This window comes from Anser cygnoides, chromosome 22 (assembly GCF_040182565.1).
Source record: "Anser cygnoides isolate HZ-2024a breed goose chromosome 22, Taihu_goose_T2T_genome, whole genome shotgun sequence".
In the NCBI taxonomy this organism is placed as follows: Eukaryota; Metazoa; Chordata; class Aves; order Anseriformes; family Anatidae; genus Anser; species Anser cygnoides.
The window spans coordinates 2,937,501-2,953,117 of record NC_089894.1 but is presented as its reverse complement, the minus strand read 5'-3'; the positions used below and the strand labels follow the sequence as shown (position 1 = coordinate 2,953,117).

General features: G+C 57.3%; 2 protein-coding genes across 8 annotated transcripts in view; both read right to left on the bottom strand.

Moving 5' to 3' along the window:
• Positions 1-6,471, bottom strand: part of SCN4A (sodium voltage-gated channel alpha subunit 4) — a 46,273-nt gene extending 39,802 nt beyond the window's left edge. For 2 of the 7 annotated variants that reach the window (XM_066981623.1, XM_013198181.3), the window contains exon 1: positions 4,222-4,597. The gene's annotated coding sequence lies outside the window, so the exon portion shown is untranslated. Of the gene's footprint in view, positions 1-4,221; positions 4,878-6,362 lie in introns of those variants that run through there. The other 5 variants (XR_010826254.1, XM_066981626.1, XM_013198182.3 and 2 more) reach the window with 5 other exon arrangements.
• Positions 6,472-6,545: 74 nt separating this feature from the next.
• LOC106046922 (vasoactive intestinal polypeptide receptor 1-like) overlaps positions 6,546-15,617 on the bottom strand; it is a 13,372-nt gene continuing 4,300 nt past the window's right edge. Inside the window, exons 3-13 of the mRNA XM_013198166.3 lie at positions 12,814-12,921; positions 11,820-11,929; positions 11,549-11,646; positions 11,217-11,349; positions 10,505-10,658; positions 9,978-10,038; positions 9,676-9,742; positions 9,485-9,576; positions 9,207-9,336; positions 8,892-8,933; positions 6,546-8,554 (exon numbers count right to left, since the gene is read on the bottom strand). Of these exons, the coding sequence (XP_013053620.3) occupies positions 8,462-8,554; positions 8,892-8,933; positions 9,207-9,336; positions 9,485-9,576; positions 9,676-9,742; positions 9,978-10,038; positions 10,505-10,658; positions 11,217-11,349; positions 11,549-11,646; positions 11,820-11,929; positions 12,814-12,921 (1,088 nt within the window). The 3' untranslated portion in view covers positions 6,546-8,461. The remainder of the gene's footprint in view (positions 8,555-8,891; positions 8,934-9,206; positions 9,337-9,484; positions 9,577-9,675; positions 9,743-9,977; positions 10,039-10,504; positions 10,659-11,216; positions 11,350-11,548; positions 11,647-11,819; positions 11,930-12,813; positions 12,922-15,617) is intronic.

Sequence of the window (15,617 nt, the reverse complement as noted above, 5' to 3'; positions counted from 1 at the left end):
AACCTCATGGGAGACCTCACTTCCACCAGCTGAGCACCCAGCAGCTGCCTGCAAACAGGATGAGCCAGCCCTACCCACCCCTTGCTCATTTATCCCCACGAGGAGGTCAGGGTGGGGCGGCTGATGCAGCGGGACCCAGCTGGGAGCACGGGGCTCGGGGACGAGTCACAGCTCGGGGACAGGTTCTCAGCCACATGGGTGCCAAAAGCTGCTGCAAACGGAGCTTGCAAGGCAAGGACGCGCATTGCCCAGGGGCTTCCATGGGAGATGGAAGGCTCTGAATCAGCAGGTGGGCATCCCATGTGCTCAGACCCACATAGCCGCTCCCCTCTCCAACCCTGTGTGCGTTAATCCAGGGTTTAGCTTTAAAAAATAAAATCCCATAGGCTGGGATACCCACTGCTGCCCCACAAAAACCTATTTGGTTCAAACCCAGCCCAAGGACATGGATGCTCCATGCTGTCACAACGGCATTTATACGGCCACGGACTTTACGGGGATTAAATACCCGAGGTTTCTGTGTCCTTGTCCCCTGCTGCCTTTCACACCTCGTTACACCACAGTGCTCAGTGCAGGGACCACGGGGGACAGCAGAAGGGCCACATCCAAACATTCCCAAACCCTGCTTAGTTCAGGCTGGGACGCAGGAGGAGTCGGGAGCCGTGTGCCAGGGCGGCGAAGCCATTGGCTGCCGTGGGTCTTGTTTCAGCTTGGGGACATTTAAGCTTTTTTTTGGGATGCCTGAGTGCAAGGGGTGACATGGCTCCTTGTTGCAAAGTTTGATGGTTGGAGACAAAAAAAAACACCTTCAGGAATGGTTTTAGGGATGTCATGGCTTGAGAAAGTCCTGTGGGGTGCTTACTTCCCACTGTATTTTCCCTGAGTTTTGGAAAAAACAGTGGGAAAATCGAGAAAAATCTGAAGTGAAGTGGTTTTTCTTTGCCCAGGGATAGCGTGGGGGGTGGAGAGCTTTGCTTTAAGTCACGCGCATGGGTGATTTAACGCTGCGCAGAGCAGGGCCTGGAGCTGCATTAGTGTGTTTGAGATTATATGAGTTTCTAGCAGCAACTAGGATAAACACCGCTCAGTTGTGCCAGACAAAATTAGCCATTTTATAAACAAGTTTATGTTCCTTTCTGTAAGACGATAACATGCTATTTAAGAGTCTGATGTTTACTATCCCCAGATATATGGGCATGCCTTAATGCTTGGCTGTAACTACTTTGCAAAGCCTATCTGGAAGATATGCGAAGTCTCCAAATTTTTCTTCTGCAAGCAAACGATTTGCCTGACCCTGCTGTGGGTCACCGTGTCTCCTCTGCTGCTGTGTTTCTCAGCCCACTGTGCGCTCACAGTTCTTAGGCTGCCCTGTTTTAAAGGGAGCTGATGTTAAGGCTTAATTACAAGCAAGTAACACCAGTAAAACAAATAAAAAGAATAATACAAATCCTTTCCCCAGCTCTGCTTTCAAATAGTGGCAGGCTCGACAGGCTTAGAGAGCAAGAAAGAAAATAATCCCTCTTTTGCCGGCATTAAACTATGCATTACTGAGGTTTTTGATGGTCCCCAAGAACATCACCCTCCCAGTGCTGCTTGCTGTCCCCACCATGGTTTTTTACCCTCCTCTCAGTATATTTGGCAATGCAGGAATGCAGGATGCTTCCAAGCAGCATCCATCACGCTGGGGAGATGGGTGAAGTGCTGCAGGCTGCGATTTGCCCGAAGTCGAGCAAAAGGGCTTGGTCTCTGGAAAGCTGCCCTTGGAAAACAAGCGAGGCTGGTGCTGACAAACGCCTTTGCCAAGCCAGGACAGACAGACAGCGATGCTGCAGCCAGTTTGTGCTCCTCGGTGTCACTGCGGTCCCCCAGCCCAGTGCAGACCAGCCGAGGTCTCTCACCGCCTGTTAAAGCAGCGCTGGCATCGCTGGTACATCTGCATGCACCAAAGGCTGGATTTGCAGGTGAGGTCTTTTCTTTGCTGCCTCGGGGTGCGCTTTGGGACAAGGATTCCCCAGCTTTGCTTGGAGGATGTGATACATCGCCCTGCATGCCACCTGCCACCTGCACATGCAACCAGGGTGCTGCTCCCCAGCTGCTCACGAAGGGGTCCCTGTCGTCCCCGGCTGGCTTTGGGGAGCCAAAGCCCTGGTGCTCGGCATGCCACTGCCAGCCCCTGGGACCACGGCTGAGCCCCTGCTCTGCCCTTCCCCGCGTGGGATTCACATAGACAAACCCTGAAGAAAGCGTGGCAGATTTTTGCTTTCTTGTCTTGGCCAGGGTCTCATGCAACCCCTGCAATAGCACAGGGCACCTGCACCCCTTCTCCCCCTCCGTCTGCCCCCACAGAGCTGCCTCTGCTCCCACACCCAGCACCATGAGCCACATGGAAATTAATTTTCTGATATTCACCAGTCGCTATTGACCTGGATTTACTTGAACATGGGCGCTTTAATGCCTTTTTGCCCCCAGGGGTACCTCGATGTACTTGGAGGTGGGGGTGGCACACACATAGGCTGGAAGCTGTGAAGTCCTCGGATACTCTCCTGGCCGCAGATGGAAATAGGAGGTTGCAACATCCTGCAGCAACTCGCGCTAACCCCGTCCTGCCCGGACAGGGGAAAAGGGCTGTTACCTCATCCCACCGGGGGGGTGACAGGGGACACCGGGAATGGGTGGCCGCTGGGGTTTATTTGGGGGATTTGGCTGCAGTGAAGGCTTGGGAAGGGTTAAAGCGGGGACCCTGTGCTTGCCCCCTGCCCACTGCTGGCACTCGGGTGACATCCAAGCCCTGCTCCTCCCTCCCGGCCCTGCCAGCAGCTCCCATGTCAGCCTTGGAAAAGATCTGAGCATGGCGGCAGTGAAGGCAGCAAGGGGATGGTGGGGGGGAAGGGAGGGTGGAGGTGGGCTCGGAGACCCGCACCCTCACCAGTGGGACCCCAGCACCGTGCTGCTGCCCATGGACGTACAGGCAGCCAAAATCCTGGGGTCACCGGCATGCAAGGTTTCCCCACGGGAGATGGACCCACTCCACGGGGTCCCTTTGCCCTGGGTGATGCTCACCAGACCCTTCTGTACACACCGCAGCGCGGAAAACAGCAAATGCTGTCCAAATATTAGCATGGCCGAGTCAAAGCAGGACACTGTGTGCTCTACCCAGTTCCCTTAAACGTGCCCTGTCCCCATGAACTGTCGCTACGTCAGGCATTTTCCTAGCACAGACTGCAGAAGTTCACAGCCTTGGTCCATCAACCTCACGTGCAGGATCTCTCCCGTAAAGCTGACGACTGACTGGTCATATCCTGCCATCACTGGGGTTTTATGCAAGTGATGCTCATCTGCCATGTCCGCTATTAAATGTTTTGCAGCGCGCTTTGCTCACTGCATCCCCTTGTGATGGGGTGGGCAGGGAGGAAATGCTTGCGCTTTCCTGCAGACCTTGCTCTGCAAATCAGCCCCAGATCCAGCTGAGTGCGACGGGTGGGGGGACCGGGGTAACTATGTGCCTCTGGATTGACCCCAAAATGAGACCGGGGTTTCAAAGAGGGCCCATGAGCAATGGGAGCCCCGTGCAGTAGGGCTGGCGGGGGTGCACCCCAAAACCGAGCTGAGTCGCACCCTGGTGCTGCCGGTTTGTGTGCTGACGGGGGCCATGGCCTCGCACCACGGCGTCCCCAGTATCACAGCCGAGCAGTCCCATTGCGTCCCGCCTCCCTGCGGGGACAGGAGCCTTCCCGAAAGGGGACACTGCGAGGCACTGCGCAGACCTTTCCTGCAACCTTGGCTTGGCCAGGCCGAGGTTTATATTTAGATCTCCAGGAGAAGCCAGGAGAAAGGCGACTTGTGACTTTTCAGCCGTGCCCACTGCTCTCTTCCTCCGGCCGGCGGCTCGCAAACGGGTGGCCCGTCACCTCCCCCCCACCGCCCCTCTCGTCCCATAAAGCTGCCGAAGCTCCGGTGGCTGCTGACACCCATGTCCCCACACCCTGCCGGTCCTTTTCTAGGGACTCTACCCTCTGCTCCTGGCTGTTTTTGGCACAGGGGGGATCAAAACCCCAAACCCCCAGAATACCGAGCTCCTGAAATGGTGACGACTGCGGGGGCTTCGCTGTCCCCACGGTGAAACCCCGTCACTAGCTTGCACTGCCAGAAAGAGAAACCTGGGGACATCCAAGCCCCTGCCCGGTGGCCTGGCATCGTCCCAGGGCTGGATCTGGCACTTACCGTTGGGTGGAAAGAGCGAAATCCCAAGGAGAGACCTTTCAGGGCCAGATTTTCCCTCTCCTTCGACTCCTGGAGGCTTTGGCTCCGCGAGTGCCTGTTGGCAGAGCAGCTGCTGCTGCTGTCAGATGGTCATGAGTGAAACCTGAGGACATGCGGGGTCCTTCAGGTAGCCTCCAACGTCTCAGCTGTGGCATTCGTCCCCGGCAGCGCCAATCAAGGGGGTGGCGGCGCCTGCATCGCCCGGCGGACCCCCCCTCTGTGCTCCACAGCCACCCGGCCATGCCCCGAGCTGGGGACGTGGCCACCCGGCGTGCCCCCAGCAGCGCAGCAGGACGTGCCAGATGTTGAGGTGGACTCGGGCTTGCTCTGGCCCCAAATTGGGCGTGGGGAGGTGGTGAGGGACCCCGGCCAGCACCTCCTCACCTCTCCCAAAAGTGACGCGCAATTGGAAAGTGCAGCGGGACAACTGCAAGGCGAGGGGGAGGACGGGACGACGGGACGGGACACGGTGCCAACCCCACTGCCAACATCATCTCCAGCCCTTTGGCAGCGTTACTGCAGCCACACAGCACCCAGCGCTGGCCTCAGCTCCTCCTCTCTGCTCTGGGGGCTCCAGCTCCTGCCCCACACGAGCCCCACAGAACCACAGCACCAGCAGCACCCCACAGAACCACAGCGCCAAGTGCTTGGGGCTGGCAGGGACCTCTGGGTCCCTCTGCTCCAATCCCTGCTACAGCAGGGCCACCCAGAGCAGGGTGCCCAGGACTGTGCCCAGGGCTGTGCCCAGGACCATGTCCACCTCATGACAGCCGCAGTGCTGGGCTTGCCCTGCTTCATGTCTTGCTCTGCCTTTCATGATAGGGCTTTTGGGTGCTCTTTGCATGTTTTGGGGGGTGCATGGGGGGCACAGCGGGCACCCAGGGCAGGGAGGAAGGTGCAGGGGCGTCTGTGCCCATCTCGCGAGGTTCATCCCTTTTGGGGTGCATCGACCACCCAGCACCCAGCCTGATCCAGAGGGGACTCACCATCAGCTCTCAGCTCTGTGCCACCCTTCTGATGCTCACCTGGTCCTAAATCACCCAGCAGTGAGTTTCCCAAAATCAGTGAGCAGCCAAAACCAGAGGAAGGAGGTGGTGAAGAGCCCTGGCTTTGCTCTGAGGAGTTTGCTACAACCAGCCAAAGAGCAGCCCTGATGCATCTGGTGGTGGAGGGCAGGGACAGGGACGTCCTTCCTCTGTGGCTCTGGGGACTTTCCGCTTGCCCTCTTGGCCGTAGCAGGATATTTGGGGGATGCTTGGTGGTTCCCGTCAGCTTCCCAGCCCCCAGCTGCCCCCAGCCCAACCTTGTCACCACCGGGAAGCCCCTACAAGCTGCATGGGGTGTTTTGCTTTGCATACAGCCTAGAGCAAACCTGATGGGGGGCGTACAAAGGTGGAAGCTCCAGGATGTGCTCCGGGAAGCTGGGGGCACCCTGGGGTGCCCAGCAGGGCACTGGGCATGCAGGAGAGCACAGCTCTTCCTGTGTGGATAGGCTGTATCTCTGCAACCAGAATGGGAGCTTGAGGTGCCCGGGGTGCCCGTGACACTAATGTGGGTGCAAAACCAGCAACAGAAGTGCCTTTGGGGTGACAGGGTGGGATAAGGGCAGTGCCTGGCACAGCCCATGGGACCCGTGGGTGTTTGAGGTGCTTTTGCTTGCAGCTCCCCCCAAGCAGCCGGTGCTGGGTGCATCCTGACCCTCCTGTACCACCAGATCCTTGCTGCCTCTGTGAGGGCTCTGCGGGGCTGAGCTTTGGCAGGATCCAGCCCACAGGGAAGGGGCACTTGCAGCAGCGGGGTGAAGTCCCCACAGCACAGAACTGGGCACGTCCCAGAGCAGGGATGAAGAAGCGGGCGAAGCACTGGGGGAACCCTCAGCATGGGTACCTTGTGGGGCACCCCGGCGTGCCCAAGCAGTGCAGCCTGGCGTCCCATGGCAGATCCAGGGATGCGAGCAGGGAAAGAAGCAACAGGCAAAGGCACAGCACCCCTATCCCCATTGCTGCGAAGAGGGGCGGGCAGAAGGGTCCCAAATCTTGCCGAAGCCTTGGGACATGTGTGGGCTTGGCTGCCTGCTCCCCCCAAGCGGCGAGGCCCCTTACCTTCCTGCCTGTAGGGTCCCTTGGCGCTGGAGCCCGGGGTCCCCAGCCGAGCTTGCCAGAGGGCGGCTGCGGGGCCGCTGCTGCCTCCGGGGCTGTCCCGGGGATCCGGTGTCAGTGCCCGCGGCACGGGGCCGCAGTGCCACCCACCGGCTCCCGACAAAACACCCCCCCACCCAGCACCCCCCTGCCCGCACCCCCAGGGCACGGTGGGCGATGGGTGGGCGATGGGTGGCCGCTTCCTGCGGCACCCCACGCCGCGGCCCCACTGAGCCGGAGGACAGCCGCCCCAAATCTGAAGTTATAGGGCGCGATGCGGGTAGAGACACAAAACCTTTGCAAACTTTTTGCAAACCTATCGCGAAGTCCCTGCGGCAGGGTCACATCAGCCCCCCCCGTGCTCAAGGTGGAGCCGTGCCTTTGTGGGCACCACTGTGCTCTGGGATACCACGGATTCGATGCACAGCAAGCCCCAGAGGGACATTGGGGGTGCAGGTTTAGCACCAAAAAGGGCCCATCCGCAGCTGCAAATGCATGCAAAAGCCAGTGCTTTTCAAAGCTTTATGGCAACGGTGACATTCCCTCCGAGCATCCCCATCCCTGGTGCAATCTGTCTGCCTCCTCTCCCTGCCCTTATCTTCCTCGCTAATGATGGAGAGGGATGTTTATTCACCTGCGGTCTCTTGGCAGCTGCAGGCAGGCATTTATTTGGCAGCTGCTGTACCCCTCGGGAGGTTTCCTGGCTGGCGAGGCAGGATGCTGCTGGCCCATGGGGCTGGTTAACGGAGCATCCTCCATCTCACCTCAAATCAGGTCTGGGGCTCTGCTTCCCTTTCAATGCCTCTTCGTGAGAGCAGGCGGGATCTCTGGAGATCCGGCAGTCTGGAAAGGGGCCAATACGTGGGTTTTATTTAAGGAAGGACATGTGGCTACGCGGAGAAATTACAACCCGGGAAGCTTGAGAGGCTCTGCCGAGATCGGATGGCTCGGGTCTCGGAAAAGCAGCGCGGCTGGGGGAGGTTTGGGAAAGGGCATCCGAGGCCTTTCTTGCTCCTGGAGACGCCGTTTGCCAAGGCAGGAGCTTGGCGTGGGGTGAACGAGGGTTGCTCGTGGGGCGAATGGGACAGGCTGCGGCATGGGGATGGCTCTGACCGGAGGGGACGCTGGCCAGAGCTGGTGCCTGTGGGACACGGCACGCTGGCACCTCCAGGCCAGCCCAGGCGCATCCCTCCCGCAGTCCTGCTGTGTCCTCTCCATCCCTTGCCCCTCTCCCAGAGCCTGGACGCTTTACCAGGCATACAGAAAACAGATGCTCGTTCTCCAGAGGTATTTCCAGGTGTTACCACTGATGGCAGGGTTTCCACCAGCTAGCAAGCTTGGCACTGAGTTTGTGGTCTGGGTTTGTGCAGCAAACAAGCCTCTGAAAAGCAGTGCTGGATTACAGAATAAGATTTTATCGGCAAATGTCCACCGGTTCCTGGTAAAACATCCCATCCCTCTGGTGCTGGGCACTGAGTGGCCGAAGTGACAGGCATGGGAGTAGGGGAAACATCTCAGAAATATGGGGAGAATGTGAGTCACGGGAGCACTGGGGGCTTGTAGAGTGCCATTGGGTTTGGTTTGTCTTTGTATTTGCTTCTTCCACCCCCAGAATGGCTGCCAGGGGCTATGTTTAGGCATCTTCCCCTAAGGGAAATGATTCTGTAAATAAAAGAAGGAGGGGAAAAAACCATTGGTAAATCCCTCCAGCACTGGGGCCACTTCAGTTTTCATTCTGGTGCCAAACAAAAAATGCCAGATGTCCTTCTTAAAATATTTATGTTTCCAAGCCAGCCCCAGGGCAGAAAAGGAGGAGAAGCATGCTTTGCCTTGAGCGAATTGCAAGCGGAGCTCTGGGCAGGTGAGACCCCACCACGTATCAGCAGGAAGCCTCCAGAGACACCAGCACCCAAGAGGGCAGAGCCTTTTCTCACAGCAGCCTCTGAAGGTGCAAGACCCAGAACCTACAAATCCCCTTTTACTGTGGTTCTTGGGGCTGTATTCATGGAGCTGCACCACCACCACCATCCTCGGGGAGGAATTCCCCCTGAATGCCATCCTTGTCACGCCGTGAAGTCTTGGGTGGCCAGGTTGAAGACGTTGCTCTCCATGGACGACTGCCACTTGCCCCAGTTCCTCTTGATCTCAGCCTGGACCTGAAGCGACAGCACAGAGTGGCGCTGGCTCCAGGGGCACCCACCAGCATGCTGCGGGGGGGTGGGAGCTGCACCCCAATTGAGGGTGGAGTCGGGGTGCAAGAAAGGGGACCCCGTGCATGTCTGCGTGCCCATGTGCGCACACAGGCATGGCTGTGTGCGCATGATGCGCAGCGGGGTGCACCCTCAGGGTGTCTGCACGCCCACGTGCACACACACGCACGGCTGCACACATGTGGTGCACATTGGGGTGGGCCCCTGGGGGTGTCTGCGTGCCCACGTGCAAGTCAGTGGTGCTCAAGGGTGGGTGCTGTGCATGCCGTGGGGTGACACTCACCTCCCCGTTCAGGAAGCAGTACAGCAGAGCCACCAGGAACCCCTGAAAAGCACAGAAAGAACCTGTTCCACCCAAGAGAAGGGGCCGGACCCCTCTATGCTCGTCTGCTGCCTGCATTTAGCAACCACTGTGCCTCTTACTGTGGGCAGCACAGGTATGGGATTGAACGCAAACCCCAGCAGCACATCCTGGGGGCTACTGGTGTGGTGGGATGGGGTGGGATGGGATGGGATGGGATGGGATGGGATGGGATGGGATGGGATGGGATGGGATGGGTACCTTGGGATTTCACCTGCCCATCTCCCCCATCTGCACCTGGTAGGAGCCGAGGACCAGCTCAAAGTACAGCCGGGCATCTACACCGATGTGTTCGGGGAAGAGCGCGAACACCACGTAGTGCACCCCGAAGAGGGGGATCAGGAGCAGCGTGGACTTGGTCAGCCTCCTGCAGAGAGGGATGGCGTGAGTGGGGCTGAGTGCGGGTGGTCGCAGTGGTCCGGGGGCCCCGGGGATGGTCGTTCCTTCAGGGAGCCCCGGGGCCTTCCGAATACCAGGGTGAGGGGAGCTGCCCTTTGCCCGAGCTATGTACTTACATGTACTGCTGCTTATAGTTTTTGCTGATGTCTGGGGACCTTATCTTCTGCGCTAACATCCTGGTAACATTGAGGAAGATGAGGAAGTTCACCTGCCATGGAAGCTTTGGCTCAGGATCTGCACAGAGCCCCAGTTGGGTCCCCGCATCCATCTGGGCCCCCTGGGATGCTTGGAGTGGGGACATACTCACAAATATGGCCAGGAGGATGGGAGCCTTGATCACCCACCAGTACCGGCTGGTGTAGTCATCCCAGCAGCTGCGGGAGAGGAGAACAAACCCACCCGCTCCCTTTTAGCCCAGGTCCCAGCCCCTCGCCCCATTGGCATGGGTGTGTTTGTGCCCCACCAGAAAATAGAACGAGCATTAAAATAAATTGCTGCCCCAGTTCTCCCCTCCTGAGCCTCCCACGCAAGAGGTTTGTCCCCTTGGACTTGCACAGGGGACACATGGCCAAGTTGGCCTGGAGGAAGAAGAGGGGTGGCTGCTCTTACCCATGGTTGTCGTACTGCAGCCTGGTGGCCACCCAGACGCACACCGCCAGCATGGGGACACCTGCAAGGACAGGACCCGGGCAGGGATGTGGCATCACCCTGGGGCTCTGGGCACCTCCCTTCCATCCCTTGTCCCCCAAGACCCATGTCAGAGCCAGGCCTGAGGCCCTGGAGGTGGCAGGAGGGTTCCTTCAGGTTTTAGAATGGGATGGTGGCCACTGATGGTGCTGCGCTGGTGTGTGTGTCACCTCCTGGCCACCCTCCTGCCAGCTCCTGCACCCAACCTGGCTCTTGGGACGGCTGTTTGCAGACCCAGATAGAGGAGGGGAGTGGGAAGGGTTTGCCTGTGCCCCATCCCGATCACATCCAGGATGGGTGGGCAGCAGATGCTGTGAAGCCTGGCACCAGTGGAGCCATCTGGGTGATGGCTGGGAATCAGTGATGATCTTGGGATCAATGACTGCCAGGTTCTGCACTGCTAGGACCTCGCTGGAAGGGGCAGATGTGCTGGGGGGGGGGGCACTCACCCCAGCCGATGAGGATGTACCACCAGATGTAACTCCTGTCAGAGGTGAAGGTGAGCAGCAGGAGGGTCTGCAGGTACATGCCCTCCACCAGCAGCCAGTAGAAGTTAGCCAGGACTGAGTACTGGAAGAAGGCGATGGCTGCTTTGCAGTTCACCTGTGAGGATGGGGAGGAGAAAGGCTCAGTGGTGCTGGCCGGGAGGCAGACCCCATCCTGGGGATACAGGGGAGAGCTGGCCTCCCGTCCGCCTGCTCGACGAGACCCGTGGTGCCCTTCTAGTGCAGCCCCAGCCTGGGGCTCCAGCCTGGCACCTTGCACAGCTTGTCCCATGGACTATGCAGTTATTGTAGGACCTTTAGAAACCTGTATTTGTGGGTGTCATTGATGTTGTATCTTTGTCCTTTCTGTTCTTATTGGCAATCCCAAACCTGCACATCTGGAGCTGCAAGGTTTGCGTGCACGTGAGCTCTGCTGGGGTTGTGCAGAGCTACGGCTCTGCTGGAGACCAGGGATGGCTTTGAGGGCAAGAACATGTTCTCTCACAGACAGGACCCATCCAGAGATGCTGTTGTGAACCTCCCGAGGACCACCAAGCCTTTTCCAGAGATACTCATGGCCTCTGTGTCCCTCTTTGCAGTGCTAAATCTGCTGCAAATGCAGCCAGACCCCTCCAGACCAGCACACACGGTGCCTGTGCAGGGCTCAGCACCTCACCGTTGACATCGTGCAGTGGTTGATGGACTCGTCTGAGAAGAGGACAGCATCCTTGATGAACACGGCAGCCCCACGCAGGATGAAGGAGGTGAAGAAGTGGATGTGGATGGAGTTCCTGGTGCAGTGCAGCTTCCTATGGGTGGAAGAGATGCACTGTGTCCAGGTAGGAGAAGAAAGGGCAGCCTGAGGGTTTTATGTCTGTCTGTCCCTGGTCATCTGTGGTGCAGGGATGGTGCTGGCAGCACTGGGAGGGGAGAGGTGGAGAGCAGCCATCCTCTGCTCACGGTTCGCCTCCAGCCCCAGCTCACGGAGCAGCCAGCGTCGAGCCTTACCTGAAGCAGGAGAATATGCCAATGGCCAGGAACAGGGCTGCCAGGGACGTGGAGTAGCCGCAGGTGTAAAGCACCTTCATGGTGACAAAGTAGCCTTTCTGGAAGGGAAAGCACCAAACGAATGAGGTGGCACAGGCTGGGGGTCTCATCTGCGATGGGCAGGGAGATGGTGAAGCCTTTGCCTTTTGCAATCATGCGAACAAGCTCTGATCCCACCAAGTGACAAGGACGAGGCCACCAAAATAACCCCAACAGCACGGGACCCACTTGCCTTGGCTTCAGTGTCGTTGCCACTCCTGATGTCCTCCAGCTCGCAAGCGTTGTAGTAGGGTGGGCTGGGGAGGCTCCATCCTGCCTCGGTGCAGTTCCTCTGGATCAGCGCTGCAGCGGCAGGACGGGACCTCACAAGAGCACCATCGCCCCTCATGCCAGCCCCGGCTTCTGCACCAGCACCCCCAAAATGTCCACCCACACCTTGAACTCCGGGATGGTGCCTAAAATCACCTCCCAGAAGGACGCCCACCAGTGTGGGGGCACTGGCAGCGAGGGGCAGTGGGCACCACGGGAGCACGAGCACATCCCATCAGTGCTGTGCTGTGCTGGCAGGGCAGGGCGCGAAAACCGGCATGACTACCCACAGTGGGAGGGACGGAAGGGTGGATGGGGACTTCTCCATTCATCAAGCTTCCCCTAAGCTTTTTTTTTTTTTTTTTTCCCCCCCCCTAAAGCAAGCATTCACCAACCCTCCATCGCCTTTTCAATTACACCCAGCCAACGGAGCAGCCGGTGGCCATTCGGGTGCTCTCCTTTGCACTCCACTGCCTCCGAGATGGATGGAGGCGGCTGCTCCCACGGCAGCAGTGCCTGCTCTGGCCCTGAAATAATCATGATTTTGTGCTATATTTTTCACCCGTGCAGCTCAGGGCTGTACTGAGCATGTCAAGTGCATTAGTCCAGTCTGCAGATGGGGAAAGAAGCGCACCAAGCAGCTGGGGGACTGGCCTGGTGCCACCCAGCTGGAGGATGATGCCCCCAAATGCTCTGCCCACAAGGGAAAGTATCCTTTGGGTGATGAGGGGGCTTGGGGATATCCCTGGTGTGGCAGCACCCTGTGTCTCTGCTTTCATCCACCCTCCCTTGGGTTGTGTTTTGCATCGAGTTTTAAGAGGGGACAGGAGCTGTGGGACCGGAGGAAAGGGCTAGGGCGGCACCAGGATCCGCGCGAGTGGGGATGAGCATCTGGGGCTGGGTTCAGAGCCCTGCACCTTTGGACTTCTTGAAGACATGGAGGATGTCGGGACAGGTGACGGCTTGAGATTGACCGATGGGCACAGCTGGCCAGCAGCTCACTCCGTCCCACGCCGTCTGGCAGCCTAGGAAGGGACGGGACGATCAGGGGACGTGCTGGGGCGGGACAGCCCCCAGCCCCACAAAAACACGGTGTGGCTGTAACTGGAGAGTGGGGACCGGCTGGCCATCACCATGTCTTGCTGTACCCAGCAGGAACTGGGAGCATCCCAGTTCTGGGAACAACCCAAGGGGTGCAGGGAAGGGCTGGGAACTCCCTGGTGGCACCTGAAATAATGCAGGTTTCCTGAGCTGAATTTCTATTGCAGGGAGGGCGCAAAGTGCCACCCCTGTAAGTCCTGTCTGGTGAAGGGGATGCGACAGGGGAGGATTTGGAGGGTCCTGGGTGAGTCAGCAGCCTCATTTCTATATGGGATGCCCTTAGGGAGGCTCCCATCACACCAGGAGCAGCAGAGCCACCAGAGGTGCTCCTTCCTCTAAGCACTTGCAAGAATTTGCCAGGACATAGGAGGGGTTGAGGCAGAGAGAGGGGAGGAAGGAAGAAGAAAGGAGAAAGCACCACTAGACTTGCTGGAGGACAATTAGCTAAGCCACATTGTTCTCCCCTCTTTAGCACTAATCTAGGGTTTAAATGACTCCCTAATTGCCTTGGAAAGGAGCACAGAGGAGCAGATGTAGGGCCTTGAAGAATTAGTGCTGCAGCGCAGCAGGACGAGACACAGACATCACACGTCCAGGACAGCTCCCCTCCTCGCACACGTACGTGATTAACCTTGGAGATATACATTATTAACCTGGAGCCACAGCTATTCCCAGCCAGGGAACGGGGACTCAGACACGTCTAATTAGTTTTCTCTGATTTCAGCGAGGCGGGCTGGGGGTATCTGGCCAGGCTTGGAGGGCTTTGCAGGGCTGGCATTACAGCACTGAGGTACGTCTTCGTTTGTCGTCTGCTGGGACTGTTGCTGAGTGGGGTTGCTTTGTTTTTGGGGGGTGGTGCAGAGCATCTGGATGTGTCTGCCCCACTGTATAAACGCATCTTTTGCTGTATGCAGTGGTGAGAGCTGTGAGATGCCTGGTCGGGAACCAGAGGAGCTCTGCAGGGAATAAAGGCACTGAGATCAGGGGAAAAGGTTTAAATCCCTCTTCCCACTCTGTTTGCCTCTCCTGGGCTGTTGCAGCAACCAAAAAAAAAAAACCCACATTTCTAACAACTGTGGAGAATGGGCACAACGTTGCCATGAAGAAGAGGTGATGGAAGCAACTTCTGCAGGGACAGAGCAAAAAATTGTGAGCAGAAAAAACAGCAGTGAGTCTCTGCAAACCTGCCAATGCCTGCAGGCGGCTGCTGTGGCTTTGGTGTCCCCACACTGTCCCCAGGAGCCACCACTTCCGCATGCTGTCCCCAGGCTGCCGCCAGCCAAAGCGCACGGCTGTGGTTTGGGTTGCCCCAAAGCACCCTAGTTCATCAGATTTTGAAACTTCCCTGAGCAAAACACTATCCTCACGGCGTTCTTCTTGACGTGGCAGAAAGGAGCTTTTTCCATCAAAATGCTGTTTGATGGGAAGTTGCAGCTCAGCATTTCCACTGGTTAATTGTATGCGGATGTGCCAGGGCTGGTGCCCTATTTTGTGCTGCTCCGACCTGCACCTGGAGATCTGCAGAAGCCTCACCGGGTGGTGATTTCTTCCCAAGTACCTCACTGCAGTGAACACCACGAGTACCACAACACACTTGGAAGAAAAAGCACTGCAAAAGTGATCTCTAAGCAGGTTTCGAGCTGGGTTCCCCAGCATGATGCTGAAGCCTCAGGTCCCTGTCCTGGTCCTCGCTATACTGCCGCCATGCCCAGGACAGCGTCCCCCAGCACTTTATGCCAGCTCTCAGCAGGACACTCCCCACGGTGGCACCAGCAAGCAAAGGGAAGGGATAAATTCAGTTCAGGTGGGCAGCGGGGGCTGCAGCCAAGCAGGAAACGTGGGATTAAACACTGAATTTAATTAATCGTGCCTCTTGGTTATTTTCCTAGAGTGAGATTCCTTCTCCTTGGCTGGCATGATCTGGGCTACACAACGGAGCTTTTAAAATCAACTTGGCTTTTCCCTGCTAAGCAGGAGGATACGTTATATCTCTGCACAGTTACTTAAGCAATTATGCACCTTAACATGCATTTATTGAGATGCTTCATTTTTACATTTGTATTAGATGAGATCCATTGAGTGACGCATTTCTTATTCACTAGGTGATAATTTTTATCCAGAATTTGAGCCAAGCTGCTCTTGGATGGAAATTGAAATGCAGTTAAAAAAAAATGTATAAAAGCAGCACTTTACTTTTTTTCTTTTCTTTTTTTTTTTTTTCTTCAATTAGTTAATCAGTTTAAAAGTCCCGGATATGTAAAAATTAAGTTGCTCAAAACATGTTTTGCACTGAAACTAACTGAATTAGCAAGGCAAGAAGGGGCGCCGCGCTGTGCGATGCCTGTGGTAGGGGCCAGGGCTCTGCGGTGCCCATGCCCAATGCCTCTGCTTCGGTCTGGGGCAGATCTGGGGCAGGACGCTCTGCCTGGGGCAGAACCACGCCATCCTTTTATTGCACATGCCATAAGTGTGGGGGGCCTCAGCCTCTGTGGCTGTTTGCAGCTCCCTGCCCACCTGTACCCCCCCAGCTGCTATCTCAGCCCCCTCTTTCCCTGCAGCAGCACATTTTGGGATTCTCCGAGGATGCTGCAACCCCTCTACCATGGACTTTCATCCAAAG